This window comes from Coturnix japonica, chromosome 1 (assembly GCF_001577835.2).
Source record: "Coturnix japonica isolate 7356 chromosome 1, Coturnix japonica 2.1, whole genome shotgun sequence".
Lineage (NCBI taxonomy): Eukaryota > Metazoa > Chordata > Aves > Galliformes > Phasianidae > Coturnix > Coturnix japonica.
The window spans coordinates 93,516,060-93,539,085 of NC_029516.1; the positions used below are offsets into that span (position 1 = coordinate 93,516,060).

The 23,026-nt window shown below is 38.8% G+C and overlaps 2 protein-coding genes across 6 annotated transcripts; one reads left to right on the forward strand and one right to left on the reverse strand.

The window, feature by feature from the left end:
* Nucleotides 1-44: 44 nt before the first annotated feature.
* RWDD2B (RWD domain containing 2B) lies at nucleotides 45-3,820 on the reverse strand. Of its 3 annotated transcripts, none has more exons than XM_015880969.2 (5): nucleotides 3,566-3,743; nucleotides 2,811-3,029; nucleotides 2,612-2,679; nucleotides 1,522-1,887; nucleotides 45-849 (listed from the first exon to the last, which is right to left on the reverse strand). In XM_015880969.2, the coding sequence occupies exons 1-5, from the start codon at nucleotides 3,713-3,715 to the stop codon at nucleotides 612-614; spliced, it is 1,041 nt and encodes a 346-aa protein (XP_015736455.1). In that variant the 5' UTR covers nucleotides 3,716-3,743; the 3' UTR covers nucleotides 45-611. The 3 variants fall into 3 exon arrangements, with proteins under 3 accessions (XP_015736455.1, XP_015736464.1, XP_032304489.1); XM_015880978.2 differs by having other exon boundaries at nucleotides 442-849; nucleotides 3,708-3,820; XM_032448598.1 differs by lacking the exon at nucleotides 3,566-3,743 and adding an exon at nucleotides 3,484-3,504 and having other exon boundaries at nucleotides 442-849.
* USP16 (ubiquitin specific peptidase 16) lies at nucleotides 3,639-22,875 on the forward strand. 3 transcript variants are annotated; one of them, XM_015880917.1, is made up of 18 exons: nucleotides 3,639-3,750; nucleotides 6,367-6,465; nucleotides 7,339-7,517; nucleotides 8,200-8,303; nucleotides 10,520-10,623; nucleotides 12,319-12,497; nucleotides 13,445-13,537; nucleotides 14,148-14,278; nucleotides 14,644-14,731; nucleotides 15,581-15,659; nucleotides 16,290-16,381; nucleotides 17,139-17,195; nucleotides 18,322-18,489; nucleotides 19,293-19,950; nucleotides 20,546-20,637; nucleotides 21,916-22,002; nucleotides 22,271-22,427; nucleotides 22,537-22,875. In XM_015880917.1, the coding sequence occupies exons 2-18, from the start codon at nucleotides 6,405-6,407 to the stop codon at nucleotides 22,659-22,661; spliced, it is 2,454 nt and encodes an 817-aa protein (XP_015736403.1). In that variant the 5' UTR covers nucleotides 3,639-3,750; nucleotides 6,367-6,404; the 3' UTR covers nucleotides 22,662-22,875. The 3 variants fall into 3 exon arrangements, with proteins under 3 accessions (XP_015736403.1, XP_015736419.1, XP_015736409.1); XM_015880933.2 differs by having other exon boundaries at nucleotides 12,322-12,497; XM_015880923.2 differs by lacking the exon at nucleotides 3,639-3,750 and adding an exon at nucleotides 3,869-3,990.
* The last annotated feature ends 151 nt before the right edge of the window (nucleotides 22,876-23,026 follow it).

Genomic DNA, 23,026 nt, shown 5'->3' on the forward strand with positions numbered 1-23,026 from the left:
GATCTCATTCTATCTGCACAAATGAGGCTTTTCTGAGTCTGCTCTTCTTAAGAAAAATGTATTGATCTCACAGCTTCATGTAGAAATCAATAGAAAACAAAGAAGTCTGGATGTAGTATATGTAAACAGTATAAAATCATGCAAACAACCTTCTTCTCCACACACCTTTTACTCTTCTTCCTATTACTACTATTACTTCTGCACACACCTTTTACTCTTCTTCCTATTCATACATTCACTCACTACAATCCCACATTCTGTAATTCTACCTATTAGGCTACCAAACAGTCTTTTGTAATTCAGTATGTTATGCAAAGGTCCTTAAAATCAGCAGCTGTAATAACAGAATCATACAGGTTGAAAGGGATTCAAGATATCATTGAGTCCAGTCCCTGCTACAGCAGTTCCCTACAATAGGTCGCAAAGGAAAGCATCCAAGTGTCCAATCATTCAGTCATTTTCATTATTCGGTTCTCATTGAATGCTTGTTTTCTTAGAAAACTGGATTTGTTACATTAAGAAACACCAATTTCCTCTTTGATCAACTGTTGCAGAAAAGAACCTGTCATGAGATTTAAGTTAGAGATGTAGGCAGTTGGACCCGTGATGATTCAACGCCCTTCAACCCCAAAGTACATTTGAAAAATGTCAGCACATCCTTTTTCTTCTAAAAATTGATACAGCTGCCCCAAATCCATATGATTTCCTCTAGCACCGTGTGCATCGAAACATTTCTCTTCCAAAGTGGAGAACTTTCTTTGTTTCTGAATCTCAGCAAGACCTCCACCTTCCAAAGAAATATCTTCTCTGTGCCGAATTAGTATTCTTTTCCATGTTAATCTTCTTATTCTGAAAGCAAATGGAGAGATATCAATCTAAAAGATACAGGCTCTTTTAGAAAATAGTATGAAATAACTATCACAAAAGTCAACAAATTTATTTCCTGCATACATCTGGACAGAAGTAATGTTTCCTTAGTTGGTTATAGGAATATTGCTCACATGGCAGTAGTTTGCTTCACCACTTTCAAAAACCCTTATGTGTTTTTCCTCACTAAATAATTGATGAAGGTGTGGCTTCAACTTCAGTACTCACTTCTGCCTTGCTGTGCTAAGAATTCTAACATCCTTACCATGAGTTGTCAAATTCTTTTAGTCAAACAATTACAATCAGTCTCTACTACCCATGCAAGTGATGGAAGCAAAATAAACGATGAACATAAAGCAATATAACCATATACATATCTAACAAGAATGGAATACTGCTGTCCATTGCTATACCTCTGAAATACAGAGCAAGATAAAAACAGAAATATATGTGCACTGTGCAGTATTAGTAGTTTGGACTGCTATAACCACCAGTAGAGTGGATATTGTTGCAAGCACATTATGACAAAAGAGCAAACAATAAAAAGCAACAAAAACCTATATTTGCAGTTACATATTCTACCCATATATACAACAACAAAAAACCCAAAGTATTCTATTTATTCATGGCATTTAATTATAAAGGAAAGCTAACCTTGACCAGAACTCTTCACAGCTACCCTGCAGACCTTCTACACAAACAACACCTGGTTTCCCTGGCATGCAGAATCCTGACAGAGAGAGTTCCTTGGACCATTCTATAATATTCTTCCTTTTTTGTTTGTTGTAAATATGGTGACTATAGATCCACAATCTAGTGAAAACCATGTCCTCTGACCGCACAGCATTAGGCGTTGTCACTGAAGAAGGTGAAAGTTCTCTGTCAATGTAAGTGGCTGCTTGTTCTTTAACCCATTCTCTGGCACTCAACACGCAAGGCTCACCACTACAGTTCTGCATCAAATATGCTTTTAGATCTGAGTTCAGCTGGACTTGCTGAGAGCGGCTTAATAATGGTGACCTAAAGGAAAAGAAAGAAAAAAAATAGTTGTAATATGCTTACAGATTACCATATTTTTTTCCGAACAGTTTACTTAGGCTACCAAACCAATCAGGCCATATTCACTCGCTATTGACATTTAAGTCATCTGACTAAGTCATCTATGATATAAATGTCATAAAAAGCTTTCAATTATCATGCTAACTCTTGAATACAGATACAGTACTAAAAATTAGAATCAAGGGAAAAAGCACATAAGGAGGACGAATGGTGGCTGAATTTATTTTCTGTAACATGGTGACGGAAAATACCTTTTTAGTGAGAAACGTTCAAGAAAAAAACCCAAAAACCTGAGCTCTGGTAGTAGCTGCACTTGGTCAAGAAAGACTAAGACCAGAGCGTAACTTTTCACTCCTTTCAAGAGTGTTAATCCTTGTAAAAACTCTGCTTGAGCATCAGACCAATGAACAGTACGTACACATAACCCCTTTATGCAGAAGGTGGGACTCTTCCTCACTACCCCCATTTTTGTCTTATCAGCCAAGGTGACTGACGCAACCAAATTCTTGTAGATATGACTTTCTTCAGTAGCGCTGTCCACCTGGCTAAATTTGACTAATGAACCGATGTGAATAATTTGATAGTAAATCGCAAAAATAAAATATTACATCTGCTATTAGATCTTGATTCACACATTACAGCGGCTTCTGAGTATTTCTTATCAGCAGTAGTTTTAATAACATACCTCACGGTAATTTCTGGTAGAACAGATGGATATTTAAATGGTAAAGCACAGACCATAGTAAACTTTACCTAGAAACAAATGAGCACACGTTAAGCTCAAGGAAACCTCGGTGTCTCACAATAACATCTTAGGGAAGAAAAATCATAATAAACAGTCTCTCCAAAATAAAACATGCAAAAAAATACCATTATTATAATACCATAGAGGCATGAGAGTCCTCTGGCTTCACATTCAGTATAAACTGAATCTTTGAAGAGGGCATCTCTGCAGACTCATTTTCAACAAAGTGCTTTAGTTCTGCCACAGCCAGCTGGTCGGTCACAGCAAACTCTTCCTCATAAGGAAACATGCTAGAGAGTAAATCTAACTCTGATATTTGCATCTCGGCTTCTTCTCGGCTACTCATTTCTCCAGCTTCCTAAGTAAGGGAGGAGAAAAAAAGATACAGAATCACAGAATGACCCGGGTTGGAAGGGACCTCAAGGATCATGTAGTTCCAACCCCCCTGCCTGGCAGGGCCACCAAACATACACCTTTACTAGATCAGGTTGCCCAGGGCCCCGTCCAACCTGGCCTTGAACACCTCCAAGGACGGGGCATCCACAACCTCCCTGGGCAGCCTGTTCCAGGGCCTCACCACTCTCCTAGTAAAGAACTTCCCCCTAACATCCAACCTAAATCTTCCCTCTTTTAACTTAAAACCATTTCCCCGTGTCCTGCTATTGCCAGCCCTTTTGAAGAGTTTACTCCCCACATGGAATACATGAATGAGAAAAGAATATGCGAAGTAATCAATCATCCAACCCCCACATTAATCTTTAAAACCAACTGATTCATAGATATTGGGCAGAGCACGAAGCTCGCGTGACAACCTCATTAATTTATAATGGCAGACGACCCAATGATCTGGGTTGGAAGGGAGCCCCCCCAGCCCCACCCTGCGCCCGCTCCAACCTCCCACTCGTCTCTCCGCCACCTTCGCGCATGCACCGCCCACCCTATGCCCTCCCGGCCCACAATGCAGCGTGCCGGAAGTACTCCGGGCAGGGTCAGACCGTTGCCCCGTGATGAGGTGAAGCTGCCGGCTGCCCCGTACCGAGCCATGTATCGCCACGCCGCCCGCGCTGCTCCGCAATCAGGTGAGTGGCGGCAGCGCACCGGGCACTCCGCTACCTCAATCCCGACACTCGCTTTGCCTGCGATCCGCTGTCTCTCCTCCAGCCCCGCCGCTCGCCTTTTCCAATTGGTTGCTCCGTCTGTCAGTTAAAGCACGGAGGCGTTCTCGGCCAATTGGAAGCGAGTGGGGCGGAGCTTCGTGCTGTTGCGCGGAGAGGCCGGAGCGGGGCCGTGCGGGCGACACGTGAGCGGAGCGGGACGCGGTGAGTGAAGCGGCGTGGACACCACCACGACCCCAAACCCAACCCCAACCCCGAGGCCTTCAGGCCCTGCCCGGCTCCTGCCGTGGGATGAGGGTGTCAGCTCCCAGCTGGCAGCAGGTGACCGGCGGGACTGCTGGGCTAGGCAGGCCTGGGGGCATTACCCTGCGCTTTTAGTGTTTTTCAAGGGGCTATTGCTGAAAAATAAAGCCGTCGTGAATTGAATCACAGAATTGTAGGGGTTGGAAGGGACCTCTAGAGATCATGTAGTCCAACCCCCCTGCCAAAGCAGGCTCTCTACACCACGTCACACAGATAGGTGTCCAGGTGGGTCTTGAATATCTCCAGAGAAGGAGACTCCACCACCTCCCTGGGCAGCCTGTTCGAAACCAAACGCAGTGTTTTGTTGAGTTAGGTGATGGGCTCTGTGACCAGCTTCCCAGCGTAGGTTGCTGGCAGAGATCCTGTCAGACACGTCTGGCTGACTGCAGCAGGTTATATGAACAGCGTGGTGCTGACCTGGCAGCCTGGCTGAGGCTAAGTCAGCTTGGGAAGGGCTGTAATGGCTTAGAACTGACTGTGAAAAATCAGGCATTGTGATTTTCTGTGGAAAAATAATAATAAATGCGCTATGGAGGGAATTTGGATGAACTCTTCTGAATGAAGCAAATGCGTAGTTATGAATATGATCATAAAATCACAGAACAGTCTGGGTTGGAAGGGAGATCAAAGCCCACACTGCCCCAACCCCTGGCATGGGCAGGGATGCCTCCCACCAGCTCAGGCTGCCCAGGGCCGCATCCAACCTGGCCTTGAGCACCTCCAGGAACTGTTCTTGAAGTCATTTAACCATTCTGCTACTTCTCATTTTACATCTGAGTTATCAGCTCTACAAGTATGCTTCTTAAAAGGTTTTTTATACTGAAAGGTCTTGTATATATTGTGCCTAAGCTCTCTTGAACTCAGTTACTCTATGATTCTTTTAGGCTGGTTTGGTTTCTGATTGTGGCAGCACCAAGCAGGCAGCTGTTTTGTTGGTGTGGTGCTGATTCCAAGCTTAGAAATGGTTTTGAAAGGATGGATATTATGAGTCAGACCGAGTTCTGTGTTTACGCATTTACCTGCAGCTGACTTGAAGGGTGGAGAGCAGAACCAGGCCAGCTTGCAAAGCATGCATGAATCTTCAGGGACTCAATTATGAGCTTTTTCACAGTGTCATAGAATCATTTGAGTTGGAAGGGACCTTTAAAGGCTATGTGCTTCGACTCTCCCATAACGAATGGAAAACCTACAGCTGGATCAGGTTGTTCAAAACTCTGTCTAGTCTGACCTTAAGTGTTTCCAGGGATGGTGCATCCACCATCTCTGGGCAGCCTGTTCCACCGCCTCTCCATTATTATTGTAAAAAAAAAAACAAACCCAAACAACAAAAACCAACAACCTTTTACCTTATATCCAAGCTAATGTTCCCATCTTTTAGCTTGAAACCATTTTCCCTTGTCCTGTCACAGCAGACCCTGCTAATGACTCTGTCCACTTCTTTGCTGTAGCTCCTCTTTAGATACTGAAAGGCCATACTCAGGTCTCCCCAGAGCCTTCTCTAGGCTGAACAGTCCCGTCTCTCACAGCCTGTCCTTGCAGGGATGGTGTTCCATCCTTTCAGTTTGCATCGTTGCAAATGTCAATTCTGACATCTGTAAGATAAGTCTCAGAGCCTTGCAGCAACTCCAGACTAAGAGCTAGACAAGCACCAAACTTTTAGAAGGGAACCTCTTGGCACAGAGCACTGTAGTGGTAGATTGCTTTTCTGGAAGGGTTAATGGCCATACCAAACACCAGCCCTTGTATTTTCTTGTAATGTTGGGAAGCAGTGATAAATTTCCCCTAACAAAGACATTAAAAAATCAGAATTCCCATTGTTTGTATATTTTTTAATCTGTTTGAGTATTTGCACATCCCAGGCCTTGTCAAAGGTGCATGGGATTTACAGAAAACAAAAGTGAAAGGCTGTAATTGCACAAGGCTTGAAGATTTAATGGGGAAAAGTTCAGTTTCGTTTCCTGCAATCTCTGTTTTACTAGTTACTTAAAGTGCAAGTTCTGATACTGTGTAGGATTTTTGATACATAATTAATTCACCTTGTTCTCCTTTGCATTGTTTTTGCTTTAAGGTTTTAAATCAGTTTTAATAATTCATACTGGCATCTTTGTTTCTCCCATACTTATAGTGGCTTCTGTTAAATTATAAGTAATTTCTTTTGAGAATGTTGAACTGCAAGTTAAATTCTCCTGAAGGAACGTCTCAGCCATTGAAACAATGTATTGTTTAGTAACTAAAAAATAAAACTTAAACCCAATTTCTGATTTTTTTCTTTGCTAGGTCACTGTTGGATGTGAAGAAAATCATAGGCTACAAATATGGGAAAGAAACGCACCAAAGGCAAAACTGCACAGGATGATGAGTCTGCAGATATAGTGGGTATGTTTCTTCTGAGAAGTCAGCAGTTCTGAAGAGGAAAACAGGATGTTTTAACCTTGGAGAAGGCTCAAATACTCTTTAATGTCAGAATGCCCTTATGCTGGGGGAAGCATAAAGTATAGGCTGGGGGAAGACCTGCTGGAGAGGAGCTCTGCAGAGAGGGATCTGGGCATCCTGGTGGACGACAGATTGACCATGAGCCAGCAGTGTGCCCTTGTAGCCAAAAAAGCCAATGGCATACTGGGGTGTATTGAAAAGAGTGTGTCCAGCAGGTCGAAGGAGGTGATCCTCCCCCTCTACTCTGCCCTGGTGAGGCCTCATCTGGAATACTGTGTCCAGTTCTGGGCTCCACAGTACAAAAAAGACAGGGATCTCTTGGAAAGAGTCCAGCGGAGGGCCACTAAGATGGTGAAGGGCCTGGAGCATCTCCCCTATGAGGAGAGACTTAGGGAACTGGGTCTGTTTAGCCTTGAGAAAAGAAGGCTGAGAGGGGACTTGATCCAGGTTTATAAATACCTGAGGTGTGGGAGCCATAGTGGTGAGGCTGGTCTCTTTTCAGTAGTGTGTGGGGACAGGACTAGGGGTAATGGGATGAAAGTACAGCATAGGAAGTTCCGCACGAATGTGCGGAAGAACTTCTTTACAGTGAGGGTGACGGAGCACTGGAACAGGCTGCCCAGGGAGGTGGTGGAGTCTCCTTCTCTGGAGATATTCAAGACCCACCTGGATGCCTACCTGTGTGATGTGGTGTAGGGAGCCTGCTTTGGCAGGGGGGTTGGACTCGATTCTGGATTATACCCTGTGTCTTTGAAACCCACAAACGTCTACATTCATTATGGTACCTACAAGATTCTTGTGCTTTATGTTTTATAGAGCCTGCATGCAAGCATATTCGTAAAGGACTGGAGCAAAGTCATCTGAAGAAGGCACTGATGGGTGTGGAATGGCGTGTTTGTCAGGACTGCAAGACAGACAACAAAACACAAGAGAAGTCGGAGGAAGAGTCTGATGAAAGCCCTTCAATATGGTTATGTCTAAAATGTGGCCATAGGGTATCTCTTGTTTTGTTGTTAATTTCTATTAACATCTTTCAGTGCCTCATAGTAGAGTGGAACGATAGAGCTTTAATTAAACAGCTACACCTTTTTATTATTGTTTTAAATGTGCCACGTGAGTGATATGATATATGTTAGTCTTATGAGAAAGGCCTGCTCTGAATTGCACGTGAAGTACTTCAAAGCTTGGCACAAAGGCATTTAGCAGACTTAAGGCTAAAACACAATCTTGAGGATTTACTTTCTATGACAGTCCAAATTATTTTTCTAAGAAAAAAATTAATTTGTTGCTAATGCCCTAAATTTTGTATTTGCACTATCATATCTTGTGCAAACATTAGTTTGTTGAGGGTAGAACTCCGCATGCCAAACAATTGGTTGCTTTTGTTTTTGTTTGCTTGTTTTTTGTTCTTCTGTTGCATTCTTCGAGCTGTTCAAAGTAGGATTTGTAAATTAGATTTTCAGTCCCCAAAAGACTCTGTGTTTCTTCTGCACTCAGTAAGGTACTTTTTTGTCTGCAGAAAAAAATGTCTTGAGGTAAAGAGCTGTCTATTCATCCTAATTGGTTGAACTCAATTGAATTATTTTCATTTAAATACTTTCTTTATACTCTGACTCTTTTTGTGTTTCATTGATAGTCAACTGGATTTTGTGACGCTTCTGGTTATCAACATTATAGGGCTGTGGCAGAAATTCTCAAGAGCAGCATGCTTTAAAGCATTACACAACGCCAAGATCAGATCCCCATTGTTTGGTTCTCAGTTTGGACAACTGGAGTGTGTGGTGAGTTTGTCAGGAAACAGTAAAGATGTAGCTAGAGGGCAACAGAGGCTGGGATATCATTTGTGCTTTCCTTGTGATTTCTGGAAGTTCTTTAGAAATATGTAAAATGTTTCCACACACATTAGTCTTTATTAAGATCTGCTCAGTAAATATTACTCTCTTGTAAAACTCCAACAAGGATGTTTTTAAAATTGAACTTAGAAGTGACCAATCAGTAAGTGCTGTTGATTTCTTATTTTACTGCTTTTGCTTGGTGAAAATACTGACACATGGAAACATGTTATATAGCTCTAAATCTTGACTTCAATCCCTGGTAGAAGCTCCTTTCTGGTGCAGACTTAATGAAAAGCTTACTTACTGAGAAAATAAAAGTAATGATAGCCTCTTAATAAAAGATGCATTGTTCAAGAAGCACAGCTGCAGGATTAAAAGATGCTGTTGGGTCAGTTAATACGAATTCTGTCCTCCTGGTAATACCCTCTTTAAAGGAACGGTACATTAGTGTGTAATAGAGAATCGTAACATCCTTAACTGTGCTGTGTAGAAGTATGGTATCTGACATAGTTTTGATTGGGCTTAAAGTCACCTTTTTCTTAACTCATTATTTATCATTAGATTAATTTTATATTAGACTGTCTCTTTACGTGATCATATTTGGCACATACACTTATGATTAATATTTTAATTTTATTTTTACTATTGAATGAGAAGAAGTTGTCTAAACAAAATATTTGCTCTCTTCTCTTGTACAAACTTGTATAAGGAGTTAATCAGAGAACAGTGTATTGGGCTTCAAGTATTGTTACTAATCAGGACTACAGTCTTGAACTTTATTTCACAGTGATTTTAGTACATAAAATCAATAAGTCGAAAGCAATTTTAATCAGCATATGTTAATGCTATGAATTTATGAATTAATGTATAAAGCGTGTATGTGTACAGGATTGAAATTTGGCTCAAATAATACCTGTAAGCAGTTACAAAAATAGTTTTGAATGTGGAGAGAAAGAGGAGAGTTCTAGCAGTTCATTATCTTCTGCTGTTTAGGGTTTACAGGAGATGCTATTGTACATATTTGCAATAGGACATAGCAGTTGGATCTAAAAATGGTTTTCACTCATTAGCTAAATTGGCATCACTGACAAAGCCTTAATTTCAATCTCCTGATTTCTTCAAGACTTCCTATAAAAATAATCATTGAAAGGTTATTGTGTTAAAAATTGCCCACGGAAGTAACTATCATCTGTTATTCCAGGAGTGAGAATGCCAATTTTTACAATTAACCAAACTGACAATAAATACATACTCAAGGATCCCTCAGGTAGAGCCAGGGTTTTTTGTTATTGTTGTTTTTTGTTTGTTTGTTTTTAATGAAACATTAGAAAAATAGGAAAATCACAGCTAGTACTAAAGATGCTAGAGATTTAGGGAAGCAGTTTACTGCAGGCTTCTGCTGCTTTTGAGATCAGAAAGTTACAGATAATCCTGAGATCTGCTAAATGCATTTGTGCCTAATAACTGTAATTGCCATGGTTCAAAGTGCAGAAGTGTTTGCATTCCCATCAATACCTTTTAAGACCTCTTCCAATAGTTGATTGACTAGAACTACGAAATTGTTACATACAACTATCCATATGCTTTCTGTGTTCCAGCAAAAATTAACTCTTACTCAAGCCTTTATCACTGTAATTTCTATCAAAACTTTGTTGAAATCAGATCAGTGGTCTAACCACGTACTTGTGGTTAGTTACGTCTTTGCTTGTGAACAGAGAAATAGATTTATGTCAGTAACAAAAGAGGGGGAAAAAAAGCATGCAGAACGAATGGAGCACAAAAATAATCAGATTTTTACATTACTATAAGATTGGAAGGCCACTTCCTATAAGGTGTGTTATCTTCCTTTATTTGGGTAAAATTTGCCCAGCACTTCCTTTGCATGCAGTTTAGGTTTATATGCGCATCTTTTAAAGGTCTCATTTTTGTTTGTAGATCACTTTACTGACTTCTTTTAATCAGAAATAAATTGAGCAGTCTTCTATAAGACTTCAGAATCTTCAAAAACAAACAACAAAAAAAAAAACCCATAATTTATAATTTTATCTGTGTAATTAATTGCATGAAAAAACGAGTAAGTAGTTAGGAATTATAATGGGAAAAAAAAAATAGGAATAATTTTTTTTAATCATTTTTTGGGGGGTGTGGGTGGGTCACCACAGGTGCTACATATGTGATAATGAAGTTCCATACAGTACTTCAACACGTTTGGGCCAGACTGTGGATTACATTAAAAAACAAGTTTGTGTCAACTCATCACGTTTAGGTAAGTAACTGTAGTATCCGTAGAGTAAATCAGAAAGTCCCTTAAATATAGCAAATATTTCTGTAAGTTAAGAATGTTCAGTAATTCTTTTCTTACTAGAGAGTAGCTTATGATAATTTAAATGGCTAACTTTGTTTTTCTTTGTTAGTTCTGAAAGCAGAATATCTTAGCCCATAGACTTAATTGGACCAGATTTTTCCTAATGTCTTGTGAGCTTTTATAGCCCAAAAAATGAAAGAATATCAGGAAATTAAGTATGTTATTAGGATGTACTGTCATTAAATAATTGACTTTTATTACTAAGGAAGGTCCTGTCTCTCTTGAGATCTGAGGACAAAATAAATAAATAAATAAATTGTTACTGCTTAAAGGTAATTTGATTTTTATTTCTTATATATTTATGTAGACATTCTAAGGCATATCAGCTGGAATGGCTAGGTCTTCAGCTGTTGTAGCTTGTATACTCCTTCCATTAGGATATGAGATTTGTTTTCTGAGGGTGTATATGTTACTGCAAAGCACTGAAAACTTTGCATTCTACCTTCAAAACATTGTTTAAAAGCAAAAAACCCAACCTACCCCTCTAGTTTGCACAAAGTGCTGTGCTCTGCAAAACTATTTCTCTGCAAGGCATTTCCACTTGGAGGAGTTTTCATAGCAAAATAAATGCTGTAACTCCTACCAAAATTTCCAACATCATCCTACACTTGAGTCACATCATAGCCCCTTTTGGAAACAGATCACGCCCAAACCAGCAACGCCAAGTAGTTGTCTCTGAATATTTTGTTCAGGAATCAGCTGAGCTTTTCCCAAAGGGGATCAGAATCTTTGGGCGTGTTTGTTCCGTCTCTGCCAGATAAGTGGTTCCATTACATGTAATATTTGAACTTAGATTTCTTGCTGGAATATTTGTTCTTAGATTTGAAGTAGGCTGCTCTTTTCATACCTGCCCATGGTTGCCTGTTTCAAAAATTCCATCAGTTATTCTTTCCTTGCTCATCAACAAATATAATGTTGTCCATTTTCTTGCTTTCTCTGAGCTGGTGTTTCATTGTCTTAAAGTTACCTTGACTCCCAGCCCTATTTGTCAGAAACCTTATCAAAAGGAGATTGCCAAACTGGTAGAACCGGTGTAGGTGTTATTCTGAAAACTACCCGGTGTTCCTTTATGGTTTTGTTAAACAAGTCATTGGAATTTTGAGCTATGTACCAAGGTAATTTGGGGGAAAATATATTTGATGTGTCTTGAAGAATGTATATCGCTCTGTTTCATCTGTTTATATTAACAAAGAAAACATGAGGATTCTTTCACAGTGGGAATCCTTTTGAGTTTAATTTCAAACAATAATGCCATATCAAGAAGGTCAGATTCTGTCTTTGTTGGGTGCTGTAGAAACCCCTAACATAGAGGATGTTGCAACAGGAATGAAATTTCAGATAACACATGCTGAGTTTCAGAGATTGTTGGCATGAATGGCTTATGGGCTGAGTGTCCTGTTTAAGTGCTAAGCTGATAAGAAACAGTGTTTCGAGAGTTTCTTGTTTGTTTTATACTGTCTAAGTAATATGAGTTAAGAACCTTGCATCTCTAGGATTATAGAATTAATTATCATGTATTTAAGTTTCAAATGTCATGCATATAACTTCATCCTTGCCACTTCTTTGTTGCTGGATTAACGTGTTTATTTGTTTCAGCAGAAAAGCAACAAGAAAACAAAGACATTGGAAATAAAAAGGTAGAAAAAGACAGCAGAAATGAGCAAGAAAAAGAAGTCTTGCTGAAAGAGAGTTCTCATTCCGGTACCAGCTCTGAAGTGACTGTGAGAGGACTTAGTAACCTGGGGAATACGTGTTTCTTTAACGCTGTGATGCAGGTACAGTAGTTACTGCTGTTCTTAAAAAGTAAAAATGATAATAATAATAATTTTTAAAAAATCAGCAAGGAAATGGAACCACTAAAATATGATTTTTATCTGCCAAGAATGATGGGTTCATGTTAAAAATAGTGCATTAGCCCAGAGGAATATGAAGGAATGGCATTGCAGGTTCAGACTTGCACTGAGTGGAGATCTAACCAATTGCATTGCCTTTGAGGGGCAGCATCTTTTACTGATAGAGATTAAGCATGCCAACATCCTAATTTAGTAATAATGTAAAAATACATTGTAAAGTAGCCTGGTATGTTACCCTTCCTGACCTCTTAGAATATGACATTAATACCCAAAGACCGTGGATGTTTACTGAAACAAAATACTTGCTGTAAGCAGCAGGAAATCAAATAGAGGAAAATATTAACTGGATCAGCATATTCCGTTGCCATCTTGCATGTCTTTCTTAGTGAAGAAGTGCATAGATTAAATAAGCTTCCTCTTCTGAATGTTTTAAAAGTTGCGTGTTACCTTGTACTCCCTGGCTCCTCACTTTTCTTGAGCAAAATTCACATTGCACCTGTAGAATTTAATGTTGTAATATGTTTAAAACCAAGGGAATAAATATGTATACTGGATTAACCTTTTGATTTAAAACAGACACTAGTAAGTAGACTGTCAGAAGGTCAGTCTGTAGAAGAAGAATACACCTCTGGCTTCTACAACCAATGAGAATATAGAGAAGATATTTGCAAATCACCTTAATTCTGTGGGATTTACTTTTAGCAGTTAAACATTTATAGAATTTCCAGGTTTGTGTCCAAGGTCGTACTTAACACTCTAGTTGTGGTTGGCAGATACAACTTACTGTTAATCTTGTTGTTAACACGTGGCAAGTGGAACTTCCCTTCCTATTGTTCCTTGGCTATTTTTCTTTACTTTGTCGTCTGCAGAATTTATCACAGACCCCAGTCCTGAGGGAGCTGCTTAAAGAAGCTAAAATGCCTGACACAACAGTTAAGATTGAGTCACCTGAGTTATCCATGGTATATATGTTTCAGCCTTCATTGTGGTTTTGTTTGTTTTCCTCAAGTTTTAAAAAAAAAAAAAAAAAAAAAAAGCAATACTCTCTTCTCTAGATTTAAAAACTGTTTAACTATTAACAAGATTAAAATGTAAAAGCAGTGTGAACTTTGCTGAATTTAGCAGAGCTGCTACTGAAGTCAGTAGTGGTTTTCATTTTCCAAGTAATGAAGATGTGTAACTTCTGCATTTGTCTGATGGCAAAATAGGGAATGAGAAAATGTCTCCAGCATAAACCCAGTGGGGATTTGGATGGGGGGGAGAAAAAAAAAATAAAAAAAATATTTAAAAAAAAAAAAAAATGGAAGAAGGTTAAAGCACTACATAAAAGCAAGAAATATGGAGTTGCAACTGAGTAAGAAAAATAGTTAATGACTCTCAGGTCAGTGTTTTGATATCACATGATGAGAAACCATTTGTTGCTTGTTCTTGTCAGTTCTTAATACTTGAAATTTTGTGTATTCTGTTTTGTAAGGGTATTTTCAAGAAGTCAAGAGATCAGACAGGGAAAAAAATTAATCCAGAAGGATCAGTCACCAAACTAAGGGGCAATTCTGTTGTTGTTTAAAACAGGAACCTCAGCTGGTAAAACTAGATCAGCCTGGTCCTTTGACTTTAGCCATGCATCAATTCCTTACTGAAATGCAAGAGACAAAGAGGGGGGTAGTCACTCCTAAGGAACTTTTTGCTCAGGTTTGTAAAAAGTGAGTATCTATATAATTGCATAGCATAATGAGTATGGGAGAGGGGAGTGCTGTTTAAACAAAAGATGAGTTTTCTTCCTTTTTTTTGTTGAGCTTTCATCACCGTGTATAAAACTACCATAGTACTTAGAGTTTTGAAAGGATAAAAAGCGAAATATAAGCAAAGAGAAATAAGATTTTCAGTGATACAATGGTATGTTCTGATTTGCTAGACTCTGATATTTAGGAAGTACCATATGGAAATATTTAGTGGTCTTACATGTGTGGGTGCTTGAGATTCTGGACTTACGTATCTGGAACATGTTGTTTTTACTCTTTTATCTCTATGATGAGCTATACTTCACAATTATTGTTTCCTTTAACAGAGCAATACGATTTAAAGGTTATCAGCAGCAAGACAGTCAGGAATTGCTTCGGTACTTACTTGATGGAATGAGAGCAGAAGAAATCCAAGTGAGTGTTAGTTTCGTAGTTGCATATAACTTTCTTCTTCAGATCAAGACTTTCATCTCTGCCAAGGGAAGAAAATGCGTTCTTTCTCAAAGAGGTCAACCCTTTGTAAAGTGGTTTGTGCTGCCCATAAGCACTTACTTGCAGAGGATTGGCAGCAGAGCTGTAGAACCTAGCAGCCTCTAGGTACTGATGTGAAGAGACCATCGCGAGTGTTGCTATTCTAGTTTTAGAAAAGAATATTCAAATAAATAAACCTGTTACTGTCCTGTATCTCTTCCAGGTTGCACACATTGCTCAAGTTTCAAATGCAGTGATATTTTCTTTGGGTTTTTTTGTTTCTGCTGTTCTGGTAAAATCAAGTAGAAAAGTTCAGTTATGTTTGCTCTAAGAGTCTTGAGTTGATTGAGCACTTTTCATATAAACATCTGTTGTTCTTCAGAAAGGTGATTGACTTGTCTAAAACTACCGTAAAAAGAGGGGTTTGGACTATGTGCAGTCATCCTAAAGAATGTCTTTTTGACTTCCTTTCTGAAAAATATGGCAGAACACTTTCATAGTGTATCTGCCAAGTTTTAATTTTATAAAGTATTTAAGCCATGGACTTATTTTCTTATATACTAATTGTGATTTTATGATTGCAAGTTTGTTTCTTGATTGGTTGGCTGATTACTTTTTTTAACATCAAAATGTGGGAGCTCTCTTTTATCTTTACAGGCAATTGTGTTGTTTGTATGGCTTCTTTTAACAGTAAAGATAGGGTTTTTTTTTCTGAATTTGAGACATTTTATGAAGCTAACTGAATTTGTTTAAGAAATTGTGCAAAATGTGGGTTTCTTTTGAAAATTTCAGCGAATAAGTATCGGAATACTGAAGGCTCTGACCGATTCAGACAAACAAAATGAAGAAGAACTGAAAAAGAAAATTAAAGGTAAGAATGTGTTGCTGATACTGTGATAGCTTAGATTTTTCTTTTTCATTCTAACGCCAACAGTTGTCGCTAAAGGATACGTGTTAAATGCCACGTCTTGAATATGTGTCTGTCTAGAACATAAGACTTGAAAACATTAAATGATGTATTTAAAAGTCATGCTGACCTTAGTGGTGTTCTTTTCTATAGTGAAGTAAGACGGTATGTGCTACAGTGGCAGCATAACTTGAGGAAATAGGTTTTGTTTATCGTGGTGTTATTCTGGTGGAAGCTGTTACTCATTTTTAGCTTCAGACAATTGTCTGAGGTAAATCCAGAGAGAAAATAGAGACTCCTACTGGGGTGTGGTAATTCTTAAGAAATAAAAGCATGCATTTGACTTGAGAAAGTGGTAAAGTTTTCTGTTCAGTTGAAGTTTGCAAATGTATTTTCATGCCTGCTCCGTTCATATATGAAAGGATCTTATTGTAAGAGTCTTATTGCGCTTCCTGAGTAGACTAGTACAGGCTGACTCATGCCATGTACTTCTTATGTGGGATTTTGGGGGGTTTGGTATGACACAATTAAATGGGTTGCCAGTATATTATATGCGACATTATTAACTGTAATGTATACTTTGTCTATTCTCAGAATATGAAAAGAAGAAGGGAATAAAAAGTTTTGTAGATCGGATCTTTGGTGGAGAATTAACCAGCACGATTATGTGTGAGGAATGCAGAACAGTGAGTAAAGTACCTGCTTTGAATACCCTGGAGTGTATGATTTTATGTCCTTTTGAGAAGAACCCTAAAGTAATTTTATAGAAATGAGTGCAATTAGAGAGATTTTCTTCAGTTAATACGCTTCTATGAGCTGCATGGCTGCCTGGAAGTCTGTCTTCCTTTATGCTAGAAAGCCAATCTTCCATTCTTTTTCAAGAGTTCCAAAAAAAGAGGGTGGCAGCAGCAAGCTGCCTCTACCAACACAATTTATCATCAGATTCCAGGTAAATGCCTTCCAGTAATGCAAACTGTAGTGAATGAATTGTTCTTCTACCAGCAGCAGTATGCTACAAGGGTCTCTCTTTTTCATGAGACAGTTAATGGGCTCCCTTTCCCACATGGGAATTACCATGGGGTTCCTAGGAAAATAGTTAAGGAAGAAGACACTGTGGAGATAAGGCACCCTGAAAATGGGCTCATTATGGTCGTTAGTGAGTGGGTTACATGAGTGTCCTGGCAGTTGTCAGAATCAATCTCGTAGGTCGTAGGCTGGATTCTCATGCTCTAGGAAATTCTTATTTCTGTAGCAATAGGACTGGTAGAATTTGACTGTGGAAGACTCTTTGTGAATTCAGATAAACTGTGTTTTATATTTGTATGCATAAGCGGGGGGGAAAAACCCCATTGAATGCAACAAGGATACATACAGATAAGCTTATTGACAGAGTGCCAGCCATGTCCAGAAATTTAAACTGAACTCTTAAATGTTCATTTAAAGGTAACCTTGGTCCACGAACCTTTCCTTGATTTGTCGCTTCCTGTACTAGATGACCAGGTAAGGACCTGCATGTGCTTGATACCTGGCTTAATTTTTTTAGCATATGTGAAGCCATCTATATTATATAATCATTTGGGAATTAATATATGCGTCTTTCTGAATGCTTCTTTGCATATTAAAACACTGATCTTGCCTCAAAAAGGCAGAGGATAAGGGTTTAATGAGACTTACTCCAGTTAGCTATGGTTATTCAGTTGCTTTTGTAAAACTAGTGATATTCTGTTGGTGATCGTGCTGCACTGTCAGTTAATATCTCTGATTTAGACTTCGACTTATGGAATTATCCACTAAATTCAAATGCTGTCTCACTGCTGTGGAAGACTGAGTTGCAATGAACAATGTTCACCAGTTTGCCTTCGCTGTCATTAATGAACTAAATGACTTGACAGTGATGGTTGCCTATTGGTATACTTGCATGATTCATTTCATCCGTTTTTCTACAATCAGTACAATAAAACTTCTCATAATCTAAATGGATATTGAGTGACATTGAGAAGCATCACTAGAGCAGTGTCTGAATACGTATTTGATTGGCCTGCTCTCAAAAATTGACACTCAGAATACTTGATTTGCTTTGTGCTTCAAATTGAGAATCATCATGTATAGTATTTCAGATTTGCCACATAGCGCTGCCCGACTAATGAATATATATTGAAATGAGATCTCCACAACCAAAGGAATCATGTGTTTTCTGCGATGAATTTAGTTTCAGCAGAAGCAAATAAACGATAATGCTGCAAATTGTGTGGTGTGCAGTTCAACTGTAAATGTTTCTACTTGCATGAAATACTGCTCTTTAGCGAATTTAATGTGATTTACATCTGTTAGAGGAAAAGGTTGTCCCTTTATGGGTCCAGAATACGAGTCTAATATACTGAATCTTTCATGCTGTTTCATTTTGCAAGTCATCGTTTCTCATGGGTTTCATCTGGAGTGATATCCATCTCCTCTAAGCGTTAGGGTGGCTGGTGTCAATGAGTTGGTTGTACATTAATCACTAAAATGTTATGTCTGGGGCTCAGAACTCAAATAGTTTTCTCTGGAATGCGGTTTTATTAGTCAGGACAGTAACATTTCTGCTTCTGTGATTGTTTTGTGGCTTTTCTCTTCTTTTTACCACCAGAAAATAAAAAACACAAATGAGAGGAATGTAAAAAAAAACAAAGGAAAGGAATCTGAAGAAGAAGAAGAGGATAAAAACGATTATTATATTAAACAGAGAGATGAACCCCCTGGTACAAGTAAGCACCTTCAGAAAAAAGCAAAGAAACAGGCCAAAAAACAAGCCAAGGTTGGTTTTGATAAGTATTTCATTTGTACTAATGAAGCAGTTGAAACTTGGGGTAAAAAAAGTTCTTTTTTGCTTCCTCTGTTCAGATGGAGGAGGAGGGGACAACTTAGAATTTCTCCTCAGTCCAGTGCACAATAAAAAAGACCATTTCTATGTACAACATTGCTATAAAGAAATTTTATGTTCTATTAAGAGTTGCTGTACAAGGGAATGAGTAAATATGCAGAGGAATGTGGAATTAATCCTTCTTTGGATGGGCAATGTACTTGTGTCAGGCTCATTGGTTGTGAGATAGTCACAAAACATACAGGCTTAAGAAAGTGTCTTTAAAATACATCAATTTCCTTTGTACCTCCTTGATCCCATGCAACAGGGTGCAGTGGGTGGAGCGATGTCTGAGCAAGGATAAATTCAGTGTTAGTTAAACTGACATCAGATCATTGAATAGTGGGTATTTTTCTCCCCTTTGATCCAGATATGAGGTGCAGCAAGGAATTTCATGAAGTGCTAAGTATCATTTAAACTTACTCTGCTGGAGGTTTAGGTTGGATATCAGGAAAAACTTCTTTGCTGAAAGGGTATTTAAGCACTGGAATGGGCTCCCCAGGGAGGTGGTTGAGTCACCATTCCAGGATATGTTTAAAACCCTGTTTGGATGTGGTGCTCCGGGACATGATTTAGTGAAGGGTTGTTAGGGTAGCATGGTTAGGTCGTGGTTGATGATCTTTAGTCTTTTCCAACCTGAGCAATTCTATGGTTCTGTGTTTTTTCCATGCTGATATATTATGTATACCAATTTGCAGAGCCAGCGCCGTCAGCAAAAACTCCAGGGAAAGGTACTTCAATTGACAGATATCTGTGCTACTGAAGAGTCAGAAAAAGATGTTGTGTGTGACCAGGAAGGAGAGGCAGAAATTAACTCTGAAATTCCTGATGTGAAGCAAGAAGAGGAATCATCAAATGATTGCAAAGACTATTTACCTCAAAATGACTTAAATGTACAGGGAAATAGTACAGAAGTTCAGAGCATGCATGAAAGTACAGGAAAGCCAGAACAAGAAAAGGAGTCAATAGTGGATCTCCCTATGGAAGACTTAGATTCTCCTGTAGAGTTTGTCAATGGCCTTGACGATGTATCTTTGAAAGATGAGGATGAAGAAAATGAAGATGAGGAAGGGCTTGCTACTGACTTCTCAAAGCTACACTTGGGTGCCAATGCTGAATCTGATATAAACATCTTAGATGACCTTCAAAGTGTTCCAGCCAAGACATGCGAAATATTGACCGAAGATGCAGAAATGGCATTTTGTACTCTTGCCAACAGGGAAGAACTGAACCCAGAAGAAGACTCAATCCATCACTGTTTGTATCAATTTACCCGTAATGAGAAACTTAGCGAGAACAATAAACTGCTGTGTGATGTCTGTACGCAAAGACGTTATGGACCAAACAACACAAAAAGTATGACTGATTATATATATATCTTTTTTAATCTTTTAAATGAACAAACTTCTCGATTGCTGCTTGGGTGGTTGATGGGGGGTGTTCTGTAAAGAGTGATTGTGTAACTTCAAACCTGACTTGGATCAGTAGAATAGTATTTAAAGTGTAGGTTGTGAGAACTTTGTCTGTCTAGACTGATACAAGTAAGGCGGTGCGCTCACAAGCTTCAGTACAGATTGCTGGAGGACTGGAACAGAAGAGTGGTCAAAGAGGAGTGAGTTTTGTTCAGGAGGGTCATTTCAATCTAAAACTTCATAATGTGGATGAATGAAGTGGTTATTCTTTCTTCTCTCAAGTGTGGGACTTCTGTAACACTCATAGGGAGATCATGTTGGTGTTAGCTCAAAAGACCAGTGAAAGTAGCATGCAGTTTCAGATTATGAGGTTGCAGAGAACAAGAATTCATCCAGAGTGTGCTGATCAGACATAGTATGAGCAGTTAGTAATTCTGTGATCTGAGAGCTCTGTAGTGGCGGCTGTTTTACAGTTCATCATGTTAAGGTGAAATGCTTGGATTTACTTGTTCATCACTGATGTTTTTTCTTTCTTGCAGATGAAAAGCACGTTTATACTAATGCCAAAAAGCAAATGCTGATTTCTCTTGCTCCTCCAATTTTAACTCTTCACTTAAAGAGATTTCAACAGGTAATGAACAGCAGTTATTTTAAAAATGTGCATTTTTAATGTGTATAGATACATAATCACCTTGGAGGTGTTCAAGGCCAGGTTGGATGGGGCCCTGGGCAGCCTGGTCTAGTACTAGATATGGAGGTTGGCAGTTCTGCCTGCAGCAGCAGGTATGGAGCTTGATGATCCTTGAGGTCTTGAGGTCCCTTCCAACTGAAGCCATTCTATGATATCATAGTAGCTTAACTTAAACCTGATGGTAGCATATTTCCATTTATCTCTAATCTTTCTTCTGTTGTTGTTTTCCTCTTCCAGTGTTTGGGAGGCAGTTACATGCAAAGGTTGTTTTTTGTTTCATTGGGCTTTTCTTTGTTTCTCAAGGAGTGGTGATAAGGGTGTGTTTTTGCTGAGGGAAAAATACCAGAACGTTCTAATAGGGCTCTAAGCAACTTCTTGTTGTGAGCTTATTTGCAATATATTCTTTCCTTCACTACTGTTAGTGCAATATGTTAACGTTGTTTCCTGCTACCACAGCAGCTGATGAACTCTTATGTTTCTGTACAGATAACAGGATGCCTCACTAAGAGGATTTAACAGACAGGCTTAGAAAAGCTTTACATTTAGGGCTTTAAATTTTTAAAGGGAAAGGGAAGAGGAAATCGATGAGGAGAGTAGGCAGTATTGTCTTTTTTTCAATTTAAAGCCATATAAATTTTGGTCAAAATACTTCAAGACTGAAAATTAAAGGAAGGGAGGTGACTTTTTGACGTAGATGAAAAGCAATTCCACAGAGAAAATGCAAATGTATAGGGCATTCCTAAAGATAATTGTACTATTAAGGGAATAACATTTGTCATCTTCTCCCTTGTTTTTCCAGTTTGATACTGGAAGATTATTTGAGTAAGGTGGGAGTAGAATTTCCATCAGTTCTGACAACCTAAAGTTAGATCCTCAGGCATACTGCAGTACCTACAAGAAAGAGATGTCTTCATAGTTACAGGAGTGAATGTTGAGTTGATTCGTTTTCTCCTGCTACCATTAAGTTACCATAAGAGGGAGCTTAAGAAGAGCCATCTTAACTTGTGCAGCCTGTAGGGGCAAGGAGGTAATGCCAGACAGAACACCTTGGGCACTGGAGAAAAATAAGAAACAGTTTTGCCTCCTTATAATCTTGTCCAATGTAAAATTTAATTTGCATGGCTAAAAGATTAACCTGAAGTATTTAGTAATTAAACATAGTTTTAATACGCTACACTTTAAACTATGGATTTTCCTTCTACCTTTTGTCTGTTTAAGGCTGGATTTAACTTACGGAAGGTTAACAGGCACATCAAGTTTCCAGAAGTGATAGACTTGGCTCCTTTCTGTACAGCTAAATGTAAAGTAAGTAATGGAATAACATTCACATTCTCTCATATTTTAATGTGTTTTCACAGTCCTGCTGCTTAGCAGAATCTGCATTGAATGCTTATCAAGTTATGTTTTTCTGACAAGTGCAAGTGGCACATAAAAGCTGACTTGAATGCCAGTGTATTACCACAGGTGACCATCTTCTTTTTCACTGGTAAACAAATCCAAGTGAAGAGATTATATTCTAGCCTCATTCAAAAGCCAGTACCACACTGACATGCCTTATCTTCCACTTTTGTAGAACGTGGCTGAAGGGAATACAAAAGTATTATACTCTCTCTATGGAGTTGTTGAACACAGCGGGACAATGAGGTCTGGGCACTACACTGCTTATGCTAAGATGAGAAATATGAACAACCATCTTCCTGATCTTGTCCTTCAAGGACAGTTTCCTCAAGGTAAATAATCAACTGTATTGTACAAATTGCTTTTTACTGCCAAACAGGACTGAGTGCTTTAATCTCTGGTTATAACGTTTGCTCTGAAATTCTTACTTTACTTCCATAGCTTTAGAAACTGAACCAATAAAAGGACAGTGGTTCCACATCAGCGATACCCACGTACAAGCTGTGTCTACATCAAAAGTGCTGAGCTCACAAGCCTATCTGCTGTTCTACGAGCGACTGCTGTAACTCATCCAAGAAGTCTTGGTCTGTAACCACCTAAAAGAAAGCAGGGACAAGCAAACCGTACTAACATGTTAGAGCTACTGTATGCAAGTGCAAGAATATACTTTGTGCTTCTTAGACACACTGACAAGTGGTTAACTTATACTTTTTCCAGTGTTTTCACTACTTATAAATAAAGAACTCTCTCTTTTTTTTTTTTTTTTTTCCTTCAAAATTAGACCCTGATGTTTCTATTGAGTATTTTTACATTGGTACAAACAAGCATCTGTTTTCATTTCATAGAGACCAGCTGTAATGTTGAACTACAGTTACCTGTTAACTCCATATGTGTTCTTGAACCTTCTAGGTGTGTTAGAGCCAAGACAGAT

Excerpts from the sequence above, each read along its gene's own strand:
- USP16 (XM_015880917.1), top strand. The coding sequence starts at position 6,405 with ATGGGAAAGAAACGCACCAAAGGCAAAACTGCACAGGATGATGAGTCT. Across the intron at positions 14,279-14,643 it reads TTTGCTCAGGTTTGTAAAAA|AGCAATACGATTTAAAGGTT; the intron begins GTGAGTATCTAT and ends TTCCTTTAACAG. Across the intron at positions 19,951-20,545 it reads TGGACCAAACAACACAAAAA|ATGAAAAGCACGTTTATACT; the intron begins GTATGACTGATT and ends TCTTTCTTGCAG.
- RWDD2B (XM_015880969.2), bottom strand. The coding sequence starts at position 3,715 with ATGGCTCGGTACGGGGCAGCCGGCAGCTTCACCTCATCACGGGGCAAC. Across the intron at positions 3,030-3,565 it reads GGCGGAGAGACGAGTGGGAG|GAAGCTGGAGAAATGAGTAG; the intron begins GTTGGAGCGGGC and ends TCCCTTACTTAG. Across the intron at positions 1,888-2,611 it reads CTACCAGAAATTACCGTGAG|GTCACCATTATTAAGCCGCT; the intron begins GTATGTTATTAA and ends CTTTTCCTTTAG.